This window comes from Prionailurus viverrinus, chromosome D3, assembly GCF_022837055.1.
Source record: "Prionailurus viverrinus isolate Anna chromosome D3, UM_Priviv_1.0, whole genome shotgun sequence".
Lineage (NCBI taxonomy): Eukaryota > Metazoa > Chordata > Mammalia > Carnivora > Felidae > Prionailurus > Prionailurus viverrinus.
This window is the reverse complement of record NC_062572.1, coordinates 6,586,587-6,607,302: the sequence shown is the minus strand read 5'-3', so window position 1 is coordinate 6,607,302 and position 20,716 is coordinate 6,586,587. Positions and strand designations below refer to the sequence as shown.

Genomic DNA, 20,716 nt, shown 5'->3' with positions numbered 1-20,716 from the left:
CCCATTGTGGGGCTCGAACTCACAAACCACAAGATCATGTGAAGTCAGATGCTTAACTGACTGAGCCACCCAGGCTCCCCGAAGACTGTTTTAACTTGACATTTTTCTCTTTCTTTTTTTAAATGTTCATTTATTTGGGGGGGGGGGGGGCAGAGAGAGAGGGAGACAGGATCCGAAGAGGGCTCTGCGCTGACAGCAGCGTGTCCAACCCAGGGCTTGAACTCACAAACCATGAGATTGTGACCTGAGCCGGAGTTGGATGCTTAACTGAGCCACTCAGGCTCTCCGACATTTCTTTCTGAGTGGGTTTTCTTGCCTCATCTATCCCCAAGAGGGAGAAAGGGGCAGCTAAGCATTGATACAGGGGGACCCCCAAGTCTGAAAATGCAGGTGATCCGTTTAAGTAGGCTTACTGACAGCAGCACACAATGATCTGCCTGCTTCTAGACTTTATGGTCATCCTGCAGCCGGGAGATCGGGAAACCAAGGCAGGAATGAGTCAGGTGTAGGGGACTTGGCTGCCATTGCTGGGACTCAGGATGTAAGGCTGGTGCCTCGGAGGATGGACTTTAAATGTCATTCCCAGGAGCGGAGCCTGCTCCACAGTCCTGCAAAAGACACAGCACTGCCCCGCCCCCGCCACACACACACACACACTCTGTGACCTCACCGCCCCTGGGTGTGGTCTCCACACAGCCTCTGCCTGGGGTTCAGATGGACGACAGGATGCATATTTGTTTCCCCAGCTGGTTCTCCCCTCCAAGGTGCAGAAACCTTTCCCCTCCCTCCCTCCATTAAGACAACAGCACCCAGTGAGAACTGCAGCAAATGTGGGGGTAGCAATCAGGAGCCCCTGATGGGAGGAAGGCTCTGCGGAGATAGCATTCTGGACGGGACTCAGCGTGGCCAGCGTTTCTCAGGAGGCAGAGTGGGCGGAGTCTGGGTTGTGGAGTTTGTATCTGGGTTCAGGTCCAACTTCCACCACTTGTGAGCTGGGGCCCCGGACGAGTCCCTCAGCCCCAGGGTGCTGTAACCTTGGGTGTCCCACGGGAATGACAATACCCATCCCACAGGGGTGCGGGGAGGCAGTACGCATAAGGTCCTCAAAACGGCGCAGGCGAGATGCGCATTCATCATTCGCATTAGTGCTGCTTGGAGAGGCAGGGTACGTTTCACTTTGCAGATAGGAACCTAGGCCTTAGAATCAGGCCTTCACCTGCATTTGGGGCAGCCACCACCTAGCGACGTGGCCTCGCAGAAGGTACTTTCACCTTTTGGAGTTTCACTTTCCACATCTGTAAACCGGGGGGGGGGGGGGGGGGGGGGGTTTAGTGCCGGTCCCCACCTCCCCGGGTCGTTACAGGAGCAAACGAGGTAATCCATTCAGCAGGCAAAACATTCAGCAAGGGAGGGTTCCTTACCAGGACGCCAGGCTCACAGGGGACGTCCAGCAGGCTCATTAGCTTCCCTGTTCTCTGGACTGTACCTCACCGAATCCTACGTGCATTTTCCCCTCACGTTTTAACATCTTTGAAATCAGGATGAGCCTTGAAATCAATAGCATCTTAATGTTACGATTTGTTCAGTTTTCCCAGCAGCATTTGTTGAAGAGACTGTCTTTTCCCACTGTATATTCTTGCCTCCTTTGTCACAGATCAGTTGATCAGAGATCAATGTAAGTGTGGGCTTATTTCTGGGCTATTCCATTCTATTGATCTGTGCGTCTGTTTTTTTGTGCCGGCACCATACTGTTTTGACTACTGCAGCTTGGTGGCATATCTTGAAGTCTGGGACGGTGATGCCTCCAGCTTTGTTCCTCTTTCTCGAGATGCTTTGGTTGTCTTGGGAACTTTTGTCAAAAAATAATAATTTGCGGCATTCTTTTTCTCTCATAGCGACACACAAAATGCTGGTGTGTCAGAGTCACTGCAATATATCTGCACCGTATATATACCACCATCTGCAATATGCATACGTACATACATACAATTTACAGATTTGGCGTGCGAGGGTCTGAACGGTGAAAGCCCCTTACATAAGACCACTCTAAAACACTCCAAGAAAGTATAAAAGTCATTTTACTTTGATACAAAATCATGTAAAATCATGTAAAGTCACGTGAAGCAAAATCGAATATTCACTACATATCCATGAAATCACTGGAATGTCATTACCATTTTTTCCTGTGTTCTCTCCTCCCCTCTCCCTGTGGGCTCATGCATTTTTACTGCTACCACACGGTAGAGACGAGGGTCACCTGCGGGACCAGACAAGTGGAAGGCGCATGCGCACGCTGGAGGCCCCCCCCCCCCCCAACAGCGAGGCTGAATGGAGCAGGAATTGGGTCTTGTTTTGCTTTCCTTCTCCTGTCTTGCCCAGGCCAAGCGCCTAGGGGTGTCCAGTTCTGCAGCCTGGCAGACAGTGATCATGAGAGTGCCTCCCCTCCTTCCTCCTTGGTGGCTTTCAGGGGAAACAAATGAGCGAGGACGGTGCATATACGTGGCACCGAGAGATGTGTCTGGGAGTCTTGGCGCGTTGCCTTGTTGAGTCCGAGACCCTCTGCCTTAGTCGTGGCCTTAGAGCTGTGTCTACTTCCCTGATCGGAAAAAGAACCTGTGTGAAGAGAGGGAGGGGTCAAGGGCACACAGAGAATGAGAGGAGGGGTGCAGAACCCCGAAGGATCTGTAAGAGGCTCTTGCGGGCCACGGACTCACTAGGGGCAGACACTGTCTAGGGCTTTCCTTCCGTCAGCTCACTTCACACTCAAAACAGCTTGATGAGCTACGTACCATCAATGTCCCCATTTTATAGATTAGCACACCGAGGCCCTGCAAGGTTCAGCAACAGGCCCAAGGTCACACGGTAAGTTGTGGAACCAGGAGTTGGAGGACCCAGAGCCCACTCGACCCCTGTGCTGTGCCGAAAGATGGTGTCCGACACCTTTTTCAATTTCAGGAGGTTTATCGTGGAGGAAGCATGCACGCGACCTCCGATTATAAGACGGATCTTTGCGATGAGTAAAGATCGGCATGTAAATTCTCAGATGAAACACAGAGATACCCCCGAGACACGAATACCAAGCGTTCAGTGTCTCCCCCCTCATATGCAAAGCTTTGAAAAGGAAGCCTACTGTCTGGGGGTTGAGTGCAACGCTGTCTCAGCGCTTGCTAGGCTCAGCTATGAGAGAGACCCAGAGCTGGCTGGTGGGTTGGAAAGGCAGTGACAGGAATGCCGCCTCGTGCTTCTTGTCAAAGATAAACCCCTTGAGGACCGTGAGCCGCTCTGCTGGCAATGGCTGGGGCAGGCCCCGGACGCGTGTTCGGATACAGGCGTTAGGGCTCAGCCACTCTCCCCTGAACCTGGACGCACTGCCCACCCCCACCGGTACCCAGTCTCGGGAAGTGACACCATCCCCCGCCTGTCATTCACGCCCGGGAACCTGGGAGTTGTTCTCAGCTCCTCCCCCCCATCTGCTACATGTTAGTCACCATGCCCCAAATACGTTCCTAATCCCAACACTTCTCATCTCCTCCATTGCCACCCCCCAGTCCAACAGCCTTCCCGCCACCCCCCAGAACACACTCACGCGGCAGCCAGAGTGACCGTGTCACTATACAGAGCTAAGTCATTCTGCAGCTGAAACCTTTCCATGGCTCCCCATTGTTCTCAGGATAAAGACAAACATCCCTCTTAGCACGACCTACTTCCTCAGAAAGTCATTCATTCGTTCGTTCGTTCGTTAGTTCAATGAGCTGGTCTGACCACGAAATTGTGGCCTCGTGCTCATTAGACATATGACCTCAGGCTGGTTTTTTTGGTTTTTTGTTTTTCCATATCAGGCTCAAACTCTCTAAGGGGCCCAAAGAACTCTCCTAGAAGAGGCACAAAGAAACCAGCAGTTTATGTCTCCTGGAAGCCTTATCTACATGGGCTGTCCAGACAATAAAAGTGCTAAAAGAACACCTTCAGAAATGACACCTAGTGTGGAATGGAGGTGCTCTTTCATTTTATTACTTTGCCTCAGGAGAGGCTCCCTTGGGAAAGAAACATGCCCCTAGGCCCTGCTTTGACTCTGCCCCCACACCTCCTCCATAAGGCAGCCCGATGAGCTTTTACAGGTAAATGTGGTCCCGTCGTCCCCCTGCTTAAAACCCTCCATGTCTTAGCGAAGTTGTCAGAGTGAAATTCAAACTGCTTAGTGGGACCCTCGCCATCCCCCCGCCCCCACCCCCGCCACTACCACCACTAATCTCCAGCCTCCCCTCCATTCACCTCCTGCCTCGCCTTTAGGCATGCTGTTCCCTCTGCCAAGAATGCTTTTCTCTCAGTCTTCATGGTCTTTCAGGGCCCAGTTTGAATGTCACCTCCTCACGAAAGCCTTCCAGGACTCCCCAAAGTGTAACCCCGCTCATGTCTGTAAGATGTCCCTTCTTTAAATCTTTTCAGTCACCCCTTTAACGTGTGCGATTTGTTTCTTGCCAGGACTCTGGCAAATGTCCCCCCCCCCCCCCCATCACTCATCAACATTAAGTGCCTGGCCCCCATAGGCATTTGAGTTTGAGATCCCTGACTGAGGCTGTTTCTCAGTTTCTGTCCAAGAGATCGGGGGCAGGTAACTGTCTCCAGGCCAGACATTCCCAGGACAGCCAAGGCAAACGGGCTGTTTGCTTCATGGAGGGGTGGGAGAAAGCCGTGCCTCGCTGTACCAGCACCTGGTGACCGAGAAGGCACCTCTCGAGGTGTGGTCCAAGGGTTCTCCACATCAGAGCTGCCTAGGGGATTTATTAGAAATCCAGACTTCTGGGCTTCATCCTAGACTTGACTTCTGAGAATCTGAATTTTAAACAAGTACCACACACACTATTGTTTGAGGCTTAGCACCCGGAGAAATGACGGATTAACAAGGGAGCATAAACATGAGGGGAGTATTCAAAGGAAACTACATTATGTGGCCCAATGCTGGGAGACACAGGGTCCTCCAAAGTTGGAAGTAAGAGAAGTAATGAATCAGGCCACCCTCCTTTTTTTAAGTAAACTCTGCACTCAACGTGGGGCTCGAACTCACATCCCCAAGATCAAGAGTTGCATGCTCTATCAACTAAGCCATCCAGGCACCCCGTGAGTCCCCCTTACACCCTAATAAGTATTATTTGTCGTATTATTATATCATAGGGAGGCAGCAGTGTAGAATCTGAACTTCCTTGGGTTCAAATCCTGACTTCGCTGTTTACTATCTGTGTGACTTCAGGCAAATTACCTTATCTCTCTGTATCTATTTTACCACATGCAGAATGGGGATAATGACAGTTCCTACCTCCTAAGGTCACTGTGAAAAGTCAATGAATTAATGTATGTTAAGTGCTTAGACTGCTGTCTAACAGACATTGTAATACTTCTCTGAATTTTCCTATCGGCTGCAGTACCACCAACAGGACAGCAGGACCTCTCCACCCTGGGTAGCTGGCCAGCCTCCTCGGGCCCCCACTCCTTCCTTTGGCAATTATTCGGTGGCAATGGGGCAGCAGGGTAACTTACAACTTCCTTATGATGGTCTTCTCCTCCTTGTTACTTCTGGCATTGCTGGGCCTGGTGACAAGGGCATCTTTTTCTCTTTGTCCTCCTGAGCCTTCTCTTGGTGGAATCAGACCACTGGGGAAAAGGGGCCAAATAAATGGGTTGTTTTATGGCAGACCTTCTGTCTGTGCAGCTCTGAAAGTGAAGGGTCTTAATAATAATTATTACATTAGTAATAACTGAAAGCTAGAGTCAGAGAGATTCTGTTTCCAATCATGAGACTCTTCCTCCCATGTTTCCAATGCCGATCCCTCTTCTTTCTTTCTCTTGTCCAACTGCATTGGCTAGTACTTCAACCTTCTCCAGTCTCTAGGAATATGACCACATATCAATTCTGTAACTGAAGCCTTGATTTTCTAATCAATAAAGTGAGACTAATAAGAGTAACTGCCATCTAGGATCGAGTGATTAAGTGAGATATTACACAGCACCTGACAGTCACTCAACAAATATTTATTAAGCCACATCCTGTGCCAAAGCACTGTAGCAGTGAACAAAACAGACAAAATTATCTCCTATCATGCAATTCATGTTTTTCCACTGGGGAAGGAAGGAGTCAATAAATAAATAAATAAATAAATAAATAAAGTAAAAAATATATAGTGAGTCAAATGGTAACAAGAGCTAAATTGATACTGACTGATAAGATATTGAGGTCGGTTGACTCAAAGAGGACCAGAGTATTTCCCTGGACCTGATGTACAGAAGCTGGAAGAAAGCTCTTCTCTCTCACTTGGTCAACTGGGGTCGCCAGCAGCCATGTTTCCTAAGATTCCTAGCAGGTGTGTCTACAACACAAGATAATGAGGCCAACAAACAAAGAGAAGCAAGGAGGAGAGAAAGAGGCACCAAGTCCCTGGCTCCAACCCTGAGGCCTTAACTGCAGTTTTTTCTTTATTTCTGAAGGCAATCCCAAGATCGTTTCCAACTCTGTGGGTCAGTAAATTCTCTTTTGTACTTAAGCTAATTTGAATTGGATTTCTGTCACTTGCAACAAAAAGAAACCTGACCACAATGCAATATTTCAAAAAATTTTTAGTTTTAATTTTTTTAAGTTTGTTTATTTTGAGAGAGAGAAAGGAGGGAGGGGGGAAGAGAGAGAGGAGAGGGAGGGAGAGAGACAGAGAGAGACACAGAGAGAGAGAGAGAGAGAGAGAGAGAGAGAGAGAGAGAATCCCAAGCAGGTTCCTCGCTGTCAGCACGGAGCCAGACACAGGGCTCAATCTCATGAACTGTGAGATTATGACTTGTGCCAAAGTCAAGAGTAAGAGGCTTAACTGACTGAGCCACCCAGACACCTCCCAAATTTTTAACCTTTTTTATGTTAGAGAGAGAGAGGGCACGTGTGTACATGCAAGCAGGGGAGGGGCAGGGAGGGAGACAGAATCTCAAGCAGACTCCAGCCAAATGCAGGGCTTGATCCCACAACCCTGGGATCATGACCTGAGCTAAAATCAAGAGACAGACACTCAACTGACTGAGCCACCCAGGCACCCCACAATGCAGTATTTCAATGGCATAGCTCGTTGTATCCACCTAGGTATTTTGCTGTGGCACCTGCTGGCAAATTTAAGCGCGTGGTGTTTCCTCCTCCCTACAGATTGAATTGTGTCCCCCAGAATTCATATGGAAGCCCTAAGCCCCAGTGTAATGGTATTTGGAGATGAGGCCTTTGGGAGACAACCAGGTTTAGATGAGGTCATGGAGGGGGGACATGGTTGGATCAGAGCCCTCGTAAGAGGAGACATCTGAGGGCTTGCTCTCTCTGCCATGTGCAAGAAGCCAGGAAGAGTCAGAACTGACCATATTGGCACCCTGATCTTGGACTTCTACCCACCAGAATTATGAGAAAAATATTCCTACTGTTTAAACCACCCGGTCTATGGTATTTTGTTATGGTGACCCAGCTGACTAAGATACCTCTTGAGGTATGAATGTCACAGAGCAGGATTCATCCTTCTCTGTCCTTTGCAAAGAGTGAGCTCTTATTACTTGACATTATTATTTATATATTTACCTTAGTATTAATATTAATACATTATTAATTTATTATTAATAAAATCCCCCCTTCCATCATCTCTTGTTGCATAACACCCTAAAACACAGTGATTGGAAACAAGGAAGATTTATGATTTCTTACGATGACTCCATTTTTATGGTTGGCTTGATGGGTCATCCAGACACAGCTGGGGCACCTCACTTCTCCTTTGTGTGACCTCTCCGTGGGACTACCTTGAGCTTCCTCACAGAACTATGGTCTCAAGCATTCCACAAGGATAAAAACGGAAGCTGCGAGGTCTCCCGGCACCCTCACCGCAGAAGCCACACAGCATCACTTCCACTATATTCCATTGGTCAAGGCAAGTCACTGGGCTTCCCAGACTGAAGGAAAGGGGAAACAGACTCTACCTCTAGAGGCTGGAAAAGTCGCATTGCCAAAGGCATGCAGGATGGGAAAAATCGTGGCCATCTTTGGAAGCCTCCCACCACTGCCTCAATTCAAAACTATCATTAGGGGCGCCTGGCTGGCTCAGTGGGTCAAGCGCCCGACTCTCGACCTCAGCTCAGGTCTTGATCTCACGGTCATGAGTTCGAGCCCCGCGTTGGGCTCCGCATTGGGCGTGAAGCCTAGTTAAAAACAAAACGAAACAAACAAACAAAACCACTAGAGCCTGGACCTCCAAACTGATGCGGTTGCTAGGAGAACACCTCAGCTGGCATGCTAGTTTCTCCAGAATGTAGGACCCACATGAGTAAGCAGAGTCCTGCTGTCTACTGGCCTATACCAGACGCGACGTGCACAGCTAGCGTTCTCTGGGAATTCGGAACTGGAAATAAGGTGTGTCTCTTTATTCACTAACAAGCTGCTCCAGCACCAGCTGTTCAGCCATTCCCACATCTCACTACCTGTGTCTGAAGGACTTCTTAAATGAGATGAAGACAGGTCTTTCCATTAACACGGTTCCAACCTCAGCAGAAGGAAGAAAATTAAGTTCCTGTTGCCAGAACTCGGGCCTTCTGGATGTGGCTCACTACAACTATTTTTTTTTTTTTTTACTGTACCGCTGACCTCTTAATGATTCTACCTTAAGCAAATTTAAACATAATGTTATGGGGCGGGGGGTAAAGAAAAAGAGTGTTATCACTTGGACTTTGCTTTGTTTTGAATCAGCCTATGTTCTTACTTGCAAACGTGGCCAAGAATTAAAAGCACGGGCTCCGATAATCACATTGTCTGAGGTCATGTCTTACTGTAGCCACCACGAGCCGTGGGACTTCGGCAGGTATTGACCTCCCTGGACCTTAGAACACCTTGCGGGTAACATTACCGTAACTCACCTTGCTGTGAGCACTAATGGACCTGATGCTTCGAATATGCCTAGCACAGTCCTGGCACGTATAATATTTATACATTGATAAATATTAGCTGGTGCTGAGTTTTTCATTCTCTTTGTCTTTCCCTCTTCTGCCTTTAAGAGAACCTGCGTTGTTCAACTCAACGGTTTCTCAGAGTTATTCGACCACAGAGCCCCCTTTTCTAGAAGTGACGGCATGAAAGAAAATATTTTGGGAAACAGGATGCAGATGGATATAGCAAAGTCCAAACCCGGCATGTTAACAGCTTCTTCTTGCCTCTCTTGCTTGTCTTACAATCTCTTCCCTACATGTGTTATTGTGATCTTTTTTTTTTTTTTTTTTTTAGATTTTATTTTTAAGTAATCTCCATATCCAGCATGGGACCTGAACTCACAACCTGAGATCAAGAGTCACACGTTCTACCCACTGAGCCAGCCAGGTGCCCCTATTGTGATCTTTCATAACTTTTAATTTTTATATAATTTCAAACTTACAGAAAAATTGTAAAATTAGTATGAAGATTTCCTATATGCCCTTTATCCAAATCCCCCAATTGTTCATCTATGTCTCTATCTACCTACCTGCCTATCCATCCATCCATCCCCATCCACCCACCCATCTACCCATCCATCCACGTATCTGTCTTCTTTCTGAACCACTTGAGAGGAAGCTGGAGACACCTTACCCCCTTATTCCTAAATACTTCGGTGTGTATTTCTGAGGAACGAGGACATTTCTGACATAAACAAGTAGTTCAGCTATCAAGTTACCACATTGATATTTTATTCTACACTTTTTAAAAAATGTAAGCTCTATACGCAACATGGGGTTTGAACTCATGACCTCAAGATCGAGACTTGCATGCTTTACCGACTGAGCCAGCCAGGTGCCCTCGTGTTGATCTTTTAAAACAGTAAATTGGATCTTGTCATTTCCTTGATTAAAACTTTCCAATGACTTCTCGTTACACTTAACAATAAAATTAGAGCTCCTTCCTGTGGCCCACAGGTGTGGCACACCTCCACCTATGTTACAAGTTCCACCATGGTGGGTCTCTTATTGGTCAAGCTGGTTCCCACATCAGGGTCTTAGCACTTCTGCTCCACTTTTGCCCTACCAGTCCTTACATGGTTGGCTACTTCTTGTCATTGACCTCAGAGGGGTCTGAGCTGACCGCGCCATGTAAAACAGGATCCCTCCATTCCCTAGCACTTTGCTTTGCTGTCATATGTCACCTTGTTTGCTTGTTGTTTTTTTTTTTTTCATGTTTACTCATTTTTGAGAGACAGAATCTGAGTCGGGGAGGGGTAGAGAGGGAGGGAGACACAGAATCCGAAGCAGGCTCCAGGCTCCGAGCTGTCAGCACAGAGCCCGACTCGGGGCTTGAACTCACAAACCGGAAGATCGTGACCTGAGCCGAAGTCGGATGCGTAACTTACTGAGCCACCCAGGCGCCCCTCACCTTGTTTTGAAAGATGTTTTGTTTTGTTTTGTTCATTTATTGATTTTGAGAGAGAGCGAGGAAGCAGGAGAGGGGCACAGAGAGAATCCTAAGCAGCCTCTGCGCTGTGAGCAGAGTGGGGCTCTAGCTCACTAACTGTGAGATCATGACCTGAGCCGAAATCAAGAGTCAGATGCTTAACCGACTGAGCCACCCAGGCTCCCATGTCACCTTGTTTTACATTTTTTAGACCACTTGTCGCCATTATCCTGCGTGTTCATTTCAGATTTCCTTGTTGATTGCTTGTCTTCCCCTAGACTAGCATGGACTTTCTCTGTTTTGTTCACTGCTATTCCCCAGGAATACTAGGTCTTTGAGAAACTGGCTGAGTGAACACAAGAACGAATACATAGCACATCACGGAATTCCAGACGGGGTCTGATCCCTCAGTGCAGGGGTCCCCACGGCATCAGAGCCCCACCTCTTATAGCACTGCAGCTCTTCCTGCACCAGCAGCAGCTGGGACTTGAGTTTGTTGCGCTCCTGGAGCACATCCCTTAGCTCCTGTAGAGTGAAGCGTGGCCGGTTGGGATCTGTCAGGTCCACCACCATTTTGTCTGGTCCCAGGTTTACCTGTAAGAAAAGATATCGGGTTGCTTATACAGTTTCCCTCATGCACTTGGACTGTTGGGGTCCCTGGGTGGCTCAGTCGGTTAAGCGTCCGACTTCAGCTCAGGTCATGATCTCGTGGTCCGTGGGTTCGAGCCCCACGTCGGGCTCTGTGCTGACAGGAGCCAGCTTCGGATTCTGTCTCCCTCTCTCTCTGCTCCTCCCCTGCTCGCACTCTCTCTCTCTCTCTCTCTCTCTCTCTCTCTCAAAAAAAATAAACATTAAAAAAATTTTCTTAAAAAAAAGTAAAAAGATGGACTGTCCACCCCAGAAAGGAAAATTCAGTTTTGTTACTCCCAGGCACCCTATCGGATGAGACGCTGCCTGTTGGAAGTGTTTGGTTGGTGGTAAAGAAGCAAAAGTTCTAAGTACCATTCTCCAAGTAAACAACCAAGGCTCCTTGGAGAATGGCTGATTTCAGGGTTGGAACAGGAAAACTGTAAGATGAGCCTGGAACGTTTCCTTGTGGAAGGGAACAAAATGTCAAAATGACAGTTTGAAGGAGTTCCCCCTGGCCAGACTGAGAACAATTTGAGTATCAAAACGAGTAATAACAGGAATGGACAGTAACAGTTCACATAAAAAGAGAATTCAGGAGTTCATACTTAAAATTTAAATCAATTAACTAATTAATGGGGATGTGATGGCTAATTTTATGTGTCTAATTTTACTTGTCTGGGCTAAGGGATGCCCAGAAAGCTGGTTAAGCATTTCTGGGTGTGTCTGTGAAGGTGTTTCTGGAAGATATTAGCATTTGGTTTGATGAGCTGAGTAAAGCAGCTGGGGGGGCGGGGCGGGCATCATCCAATCCACTGAGGGCCTGAGGGCCCACATGGAAGGAAAGGGGGAAAGAGGGTGAATTTGAGCTCTGTCAGTTGATACAGGACATCCCTTCGTCTCTTGTCCTCAGACATTGACACTCTTGGTTCTTGGGGTTTGGGATCCAGACCAGGATTTCCACCATCAGCCCCCCACCCCCAGTTCACAGGACTCACTGGTTCTTCAGCTTGCAACTTGCAGATTTTAAGTAAGATTTCTCAGCCTCCATAACCGCATGAGCCAATTCCTCAAATAACTATCCTCTTTATATTGAGAGCTATTTCTCCTATTGGTTCTGTGTCTCTGGAGAGATCTGATGAGTACAGGAGAGGAGGAGGGGAATTTGTATCTTACAGCAGAAGGCCAAGTAATAAGTGCAGAAGATGACAGAGTTAAAAAAAAAAATTATCCGTTTGCCACCAACTTAGTAATAATTGATTCAGGCAAGACTAAGGAATGGATCTAAAACTTTAGGGTGAAAATCTGTTGGGGAATAGAATATTTTGCACAGTTTCAAAGCATCTTCCTACACAACTTAAGAATTACAAAGGGGGGCGCCTGGGTGGAGCAGTCGGTTAAGCGTCCGACTTCAGCCAGGTCACGATCTCGCGGTCCGTGAGTTCGAGCCCCGCGTCAGGCTCTGGGCTGATGGCTCAGAGCCTGGAGCCTGTTTCCGATTCTGTGTCTCCCTCTCTCTGCCCCTCCCCCGTTCATGCTCTGTCTCTCTCTGTCCCAAAAATAAATAAACGTTGAAAAAAAAAATTTAAAAAAAAAAATTACAAAGGGAATAAAGGCACCTTTACAGTGCAGAAATCTCGCAGACACCACGTTAACCAAGTGATGCAAGTTAACATCACCAATAATCACAAACTGAAGCAGGTGCCTCCTGATACATCGCACTGAGAAGGACACAGCATCTCTTCAGTGGTATTCCTGCTAAACTGCGTATCTTGAATCTAACGATGACCATGGCACATCAAAACAAACCTAAATTGAAGGACGTTCTACAAACTGATATATAATCTTCAAAGATGTCAAGGTTGTAAAACACAAGGAAAAGCTGAGGAACTCTTCAAGATTAAAGAAATGTGTCAACTAAAGGTACTATGTAACCCTGGACTAGATTCTGCACCAGAAAGAAGATGCTGTAAAGGGCATGATCATGAATTTTGAATAGGGATAGTATATTAGATCTTAGTATTCTATGACCTTTTTCCCCTGAATTTAATCATTTACTGTCACGATGCAATAGTGTGTCTTGTGAGATTTTAGGGTAAAGGGTCCTAATCTTCTACTAATCCTGCAACTAACATAATGTCTGCTCAAATAGTTGAGAAAAACTGTGAGTGAATAAATAATATATATAAATATTACTTTTGTATATGCATATATACATATACGTATATGTGTTTTGTGTGTGTATATAAATACTTTGATGTATATTTTCTTCTTCTGTTGTTGTTGTTGTTGTTGTTGTTGTTGTTGAGAGAGTGTGAGCCAGGGAGAGGGGCAGAGCTGAAGAGAGAGAGAATCCTAAGTAGGCTCCACACTCAGCACAGAGCCTGAAGCGGGGCTCAATCCCACAACCCTGGGATCATGCCCTGAGCTGAAATCAAGACCTGGACACTCAACCGACTGAGTCACCCAGGCGCCCCTATATCTACTTCTTTATCAAATAAGGTGATCTAGGGGCACCTGGGTGACTCAGTCGGTTAAGCATTGACACTTGATTTTTGGCTCAGGTCATGATCTCATGGTTCGTGAGTTCAAGCCCCATGTCAGGCTCTGTGGTGACAGACAGTGTGGAGAATGCTTGGGATTCTGTCCCTCTCTCTCTGTCCCTCCCCCACTTGCTCCTGAGATCTCTCTCAAAATAAATAAACTTAAAAAAAAAATAAGGTGATCTAGAGGCAGGTCTAGTAAAATACTGAACAAAAACAAAGCTTTAAGATCGGAACTATATTGTTACAGGACTTGAAAAGATCTGCGGTTTCCACTGGTGACTGCCACAGGTACTGCTATTATTACTGTGGTTTGTCGTCTATATTTGCAACCGAGGAAAATGACACATTTCAGGTGGAGGTTAATGAAAATGAAAATATAATTTTTTCCCATGCCAGGGCATGGACCTCTTGGATTAGAATCACGATTCCCTTGGGCATCGAAGAACTTCGAGTTAAGAACCCTCAGGCTGAATAATTGATATTGTACAATGGAAGTTTTCAAAGCCATTAAAAGATGAAGAAGCTCTTCATCCTGATTTAACTCAACTTCCATGCTATGTTAAGTGAAAATACACAAAAGGCAGAGCTGGGTATATATTATAATACCATTTGTATAAAAAAGAAAAAAATATTTTCACATCTGCTTTTGTTTGCATAAAGTACCTCTGGAAGGACACACAAGAAACTGATCATTTTAATTTTTTCCAGGGAGGGTAAGTGGTTGGCTGGGGGTGGAGAGAAGTGGGGAGGAAAAGTTTTCAAGGCGAACACTTTTGTTACCTTTTGAACTTTGAACCTCCATTTATTTTATTTATTTATTTTGAGAAAGAGAGAGAGAACAGGGGAGGGGCAGAGAGAGAGGGAGAGAGAGAGAACTCTAAGCAGGTTCCGTGCTGTCAGCACATGACAGCATGTAGCCTGAAGCGGGGTTTGAGCCCCTGAACTGTGAGATCATGACCTGAGCCAAAACCAAGAGCTGGACGCTTAACTGACTGAGCCGCCCAGGCACCCCTAAACTTCAAGTTTTAAAAGGGAAAGGAAAAAACTACCTCGCACCCATTAGGGTGGCTATTGTAAACAATGGAATTCTTGTGTACTGCTGTTGGGAATGTAAAATGGTATAGTCACTATGAAAAACCATATGGCAGATCCTTAAAAAATTAAAAACAGAATTATCCCATGATCCAGCAATTACACTTCTTTTAAAATTTTTTTTTAATGTTTATTTTTGAGAGAGACAGAGACAGAGAGACAGAGTGTGAGTGGGGGAAGGCAGAGAGAGAAGGAGGCACGGAATCTGAAGCAGGCTCCAGGCTCCAAGCTGTCAGCGCAGAACCCAACGTGGGGCTCGAACTCATAAACCGTGAGATCATGACCTGAGCCTAAGTCAGACACAACAGAATGAGCCACCCAGGTACCCATATACTTTTTTTTTTTTTAATGTTTATATATCTGCTTTTGAGAGAGAGAGGGAACGAGAGAGCAAGAGACCTCAAGCACAGGAGCAGGGGAGGGGCAGAGAGAGAGGGAGGCAGAATCCGAAGCAGGCTCCAGGCTCTGAGCCGTCTGCACAGAGCCTGACGCGGGGCTCAAACTCATGAACCGTGAGATCATGACCTGAGCCGAAGTCGGACGCTCAACCGACTGAGCCGGGTCCCCCCAGCAATTCCACTTCTAATTATATACCCAAAGCAGTGAAAGCAGGGGCCCGAAGAGATATTTATACATCCACGTTCATGGCAGCATCATTCACACTAGCCAAAAAGTAGAAGTAAACCAGGCATCCACCAACAGATGCACGGACAAACAAAATATGGTATCTCCACACAACGGACTATTATTCAGCTGTTAAAAGGTGGGGAATTCTGACACCTGCTATACCATGGATGACCCTTGAAGACACTGTGCTCAGTGAAATAAGCCAGTGACAAAAGGAAACGCATATTATTCTCTTATATGTAGTAGCTGGAATAGGCAAATTCACAGAGATAGAAAATAGGCACGGGGAGGGGGGAATAAGGAGCTGGTGTTTCACAGAGACAGAGTTTGTTTTGTGAGATGGAAAGAATTCTGCAAGGACAGTGGTGACGGTTACACAACAGCGTGGATATACTTCAGTGCCACTTCACTGTGCACTTAGAAATGGCTAGGATGGCAAATTTCACGTGTACTTTACCACAGTTAAAAGAAAAAGAGGAAGAAGATGTCTTTTTATGAACTGCCTAGTGGCGCTAAACATTCATTCTCTCTGCCCCTTTCCCCACTTCTGGGCTTAGGGTTTAAGGTTTGGGAGGAACATGCCATCTCATCTGCTGCCTGATAAAGCCTGTCCGCTGTGCCCACTACAGAAAATCACCCGGCCCCTGGGCAGAGCACACTGTACATGGTCCGTGTGGGGCTCCCTCCATATCCTTGGTCCTGGAATTGGAGGTGACGGGAACGAGCTCAGAATGTGAGCTGAGCCATCCTGAGCAAGACGTTTAACTTCTCTCGAGTCTTCAAAGCCAGGTTACGAATGGTACTCATGATACTCAGCCACCTTATATGACGGACACTAAAGCAGAAATGTATCCACAAACACTGTTGTCACTGTGACACGTGAGTAGGTGAAATAAAAGTTTGCCAGAGAAGTGACCAGAAACTTCCACTCTTTTCCCCCCCCCACGAATGTCAGCGCCCTGTTCCTGTTGTCCTTTCCCGGCACACTTCTTGGTTTGTGATTCGGGAGGTGTGGGTGTCTTAGCTCTCCCACTCGATGTGAGCTCTGGGAGGGAAGGCTCCTGTCTAATTTACCCCCGCAGCCCCAGGATCCAGCTCTATGAAGTTGCTCATCAAATGTCATTCCAGCAAATGAGGTCAAATGTCTGCATTTAGCGTGCAGAGGTTGAGACTAGCATCTCTGAGCTCAAACCCTGCCTTCATCTCTTACTCCGAGAAAGTCACCTGGCAAATCACTTAACTATTCTATGCCTCCATTTCTATAAAATGGATATGCTGATAGTAAGAGGATTAAGTGAGATGTCCACTTAGAACAGTTTTGTTTTTTTTTCAATTGTGGCTGGAGACCACTAGTAATTCATGGTCTTAATTCAATCAATTGCAAAAAGAATTTTAAAACTCATAAAAATAGGGGCACCTGGGTGGCTCAGTTGGTTGAGCGACCAACTCTTGATTTGGGCTCAGGTCATAATCTCAGGGTCATGGGAGCAAGCCCTTCATCAGGCTCCAATACTGAGCATGGAGCCTGCTGAAGATTCTCTCTCTTTCATGGGGCACCAGCGTGGCTCAGTCTGTTAAGGGACCAACCTACCCTTGACTTCGGCTCAGGTCATGATCTCATGGTTATTGAGTTTGAGCCCTGTGTCGGGCTCTGTGCTGACAGTGCAGAGCCTATTTGCGATGCTCTCTCTCTCCCTCTCTCTCTCCCTCCCCTGCTCTCTCTCTCCCTCAAAATAAATAAACATTTTTTTAAAAAAGATTCTTTCTATCTCTGTCCCCTCCCCTGCTCATGCTCTCTCTCACTGTAAAATAAAAAAATACTCCGGGGCACCTGGGTAGCTCAGTCGGTCGAGCGTCTGACTTTGGCTCAGGTCACGATCTCATGCTTTGTGAGTTCGAGCCCCTGATTGGGCTCTGTGCTGACAGCTCAGAGCCTGGAGCCTGCTTCAGATTCTGTGTCTTCCTCTCTCTCTGTCCCTTCCCTGCTCTTGCTCTTTCTCTCTCTCAAAAATAAATAAGGATTAAAGAAAACATTTTTTAAATAATAGTTTAAAAAACTCATAAAAATAGAACAGGCAAGTGTGATTGTGCATCATGTTTAATAAGGGTGAGTTAGGGTAAATTGTTTCTTGAAACTTCTGTTTCATCAATATTGGATAGTGATATAATAGGTAATTCTGTAAAATAGAGGTATAACACACATGCACTAATCTTGAGTTTATAGCTGGATGATTTTTTTAAAAAAAACTTATTTATTTTAAGTAATCTCTACCCCCAAGTGGGGCTTGAACTCATGACCTCTGAGAACAAGAGTCACACGCTCCTCTGACAGCTAGCCAGGTGCCCCTAGCTCGATAATTATTAACATAGGTATACACCCATGTGACCACACCCAGATGAGCTCCCCATGAACCTTCCCCCTGCTCTCCCCTCCCTGGGGTTACCACCAATCTGTCTTCTATAAAAACAGGTTATTTTGCCTGTGCTGCAGTTTCATGTAAATACACAGTAGATTCTCTTTTGTGCCGGTCTCCTGTCTCCCTGTGTAACACCACTGAGAGTCATGCCCACAGTTGCTCTTTTCCCCTGCTGTGTAGTATTCCACAGCGACTATACCACAATTTAAAAATCCATTCTTCTGTAGCATTTGCTCCAGCTCGGCACACTTCTGAAGAAAAGTGCTCTGAACATTCTTGTAGGTGTCTTTTGGTGGCCTCGGCACTGATTTCTCTCCCTTAGAATTTATTTCTTACTAGAGGTCGAGATTCTCAAAATGTGATGGAACCTGTTAGAAATGCAGATTTCCAGGCCCCCTCTGGAATCTAAAACTCTGGGGCTAGGGCCCAGTGATGTGTGTTTTAATGAACACCCCAGACTATTCCGCGGCACGCTAAAGCAGGAGAGCCGCCGCTCTAGGTCACGTCAAAAATGCTGGGAGGCCCTGATGCAGCACCTAGTAAGTGCTCAATAAATGTAGCTATCGCAATGCTTCTAATCTGAGGATTGGACAGGCGCTGTGGTTGTTTTCAGGGGCTCGGGGACCCTGGGTACTCTCCTCCCACGCCCTGCAGCCCGCACTCACCTCCCTGCCGGCCGCCGAGCCCTCTGTCCGCAGCCCCTCCACCTCCTTCTTGAGGCTGTCCCTCTCCATTCTCAGCTCCTCCACGGTCAGGTTGCCCTCATTCACCAGCGTCTCCAGCATCTCCAGGACGCGGACGATCTTGAACTGCAGCTGTGTCACCCGGGGGTCGCTGCCCAGGGCCATCAGCTCGCGGCCCATCACATAGGAGATATCATACACGTCCTCGGCGGTCAACTGGAAGGGGCTCTTGCCCAAAGCCCCCTCGGGCCCAGCCTCGTCTCCTTCTTCCTCCTCTTCTTCCCCCTCCTCCTCTTCCTCCTCTCGCAAAGGGGGCTCCTCCATGGCCGCCCAGAACCCTGCAGCCACGAGAGCTGCTTTCGCACAATCTCCAAAAGTCTAACTTCCTCCCGGCGCAGAAAACTTTCCGCAGGCTGAGACCCTGCCTGCCCGGGGACGGAGGGTGGCCCAGGAGCGGCCAATCAGCGCGGCCGAGGGGTGGGCCCGGGACAGAGAGGCCGAGCGCTACGGCTCCCGGGCCCGGACGCCTGGTGCACCGGGCCCGCTGAGGACCGTGCAGGAGGGCGGCCTCCAGGATGTGGTTTGGGGCACGAAAAGACAACAGAAAGGGAGGGCAGCCGAGAAGAGGAACGCAGAGGTTAAGGGTGACCGCGATTTCTCCTGGCTGGGAGGGGTTGCAAACCGGGGGGGGGAGGGGCCTCCGCCTGAGCCCCGCCCCCGGTGACGGCCGCCACCGCCGCCGGGTTTCTATGGAGACGCAGCGGAGTTTCCACAGCGAGTCTGGAAAAGAAAGGTGAAAAGCCCACAACTTTTTCTTCTGTGCTCACGCTTTCCAGCCATAGAATTTGCATTGTACGTGGAGGAATATCCGGGTCTCTGTGGGGGGTGGGGGATACTTTCGGAAGCCCACGGCAAAACAGAGGACTGCTGTTGGTGGCTGCGCGCGGGAGTCGGGAGGCCCGGGTCGCGCACTACTCCCGGGTCGGTTGTCACCAGGACCTGTGTGTGGCATCTGACTCTCAATAAAATGGAGAATCCCTGCGCTGTGCACTTGGCCGATTCCTGGGCTCCTCCCCTTAGGCAGCGTTGCAGGCTTGGCAGATTACTTAACCCTCAGCTTCCTGCTCGGGGAGTAAGAGCACTTACGTGGTGAGGTTGCTGCAGGAACATACGAGGTAAGGTCATGAGATACTGCATGTGACAAAAGTACTTCGGAAGTACGCAGAAAGTGTTCTCCAACAAACCCCAGTTGTGTGAGAGACACGTGGCACGTGGACTGGGGTGTTAGGAGTAATAAACAAGACAAAAATCACTGCTTTGAAAATTAGAAAGCATTCTACAGATAGGGTATTAGTAAGAATATTAGCAGTGTGGATTACAAAACGAGTTCTTTTAGGTTTGATTAGAAATGTGTAATAGTCATAGGCAGAAAACTCTGCAATGGTGCTGGTCTTTCCCGGGAATATATTGCTACCTTTCTTTGGGGGTAGATGTACCTGATTTTCTCCACACTGAGGTTCTACCATCACAATGGTGAGTGGCCACGGATAAAACAAGCAAAGAGCAAAGCAGGCAAACAGAAGAGACACTATTTTCAGGGTACAGTGTTCTAAAGATTGGAGCCAGGCCCCCGGGCAAGGACTCAGTAATCCATAAATCACAGACGTGACAATGCCCAGTGATTAAATAAGGAGATAAAACGTTAGACTTGCCATAAATAAAATATGGTATATCCAAACAATGGAATATTACTCCACCATAAAAAGGAATGAAGGATTAGAACAGAGTGCCCAGAAATAAACCCTAGCAAATATGGTCCAATAATTTTCAACAAGGGTGCTAAGACCATTCTTGGGGGGTGGGGTGGGGTGGGGGCGGAGGACAGTCTTTTCAACCAACAAATGTTGTTGGAAAAACTGGATACCTACATGCAAAAGTATAAAGGTGGACCCTTGCCTTACACCATATATAAAAATTAACTCAAAATAGATACAAAAGACAAAGCTATAAACCTCTTAGAAGAAAACATAGGGGAAAAGCTTTATGTCTCTGGATTTAGCAACGATTTCTTCAAAAGCACAGGCAATGAAAGAATAAATACATAAACAGGACTACATCAACACTTAAAACTTGTGCATTCAGGGTGCCTGGGTGGTTCAGTAGGTTGAACATCTGACCTCAGGTCAGGCCACGATCTCAGGGTTCGTGGGTTCGAGCCCCGCATCGAGCCCAATTCTGATCCTCTGTCTCCCCCTCTCTCTCTGCCCCTCCCCTGCTCACACTCTGTCTTTCAAAGTTAAAAGAAAAAAAAAC

At 47.3% G+C, this 20,716-nt stretch overlaps 1 protein-coding gene across 4 annotated transcripts in view; it reads right to left on the bottom strand.

The window, feature by feature from the left end:
* Positions 1-2,060: 2,060 nt before the first annotated feature.
* The window catches only part of RILPL2 (Rab interacting lysosomal protein like 2), a 36,960-nt gene continuing 18,304 nt past the window's right edge, over positions 2,061-20,716 (bottom strand). For 3 of the 4 annotated variants that reach the window (XM_047827093.1, XM_047827092.1, XM_047827091.1), the window contains exons 4-7: positions 18,386-19,561; positions 10,854-11,005; positions 5,536-5,649; positions 2,061-2,613 (exon numbers count right to left, since the gene is read on the bottom strand). In XM_047827093.1, the coding sequence (XP_047683049.1) occupies positions 2,589-2,613; positions 5,536-5,649; positions 10,854-11,005; positions 18,386-18,727 (633 nt within the window). In that variant the 5' untranslated portion in view covers positions 18,728-19,561 and the 3' untranslated portion in view covers positions 2,061-2,588. The remainder of the gene's footprint in view (positions 2,614-5,535; positions 5,650-10,853; positions 11,006-18,385; positions 19,562-20,716) is intronic. The other variant, XM_047827090.1, reaches the window with a different exon arrangement.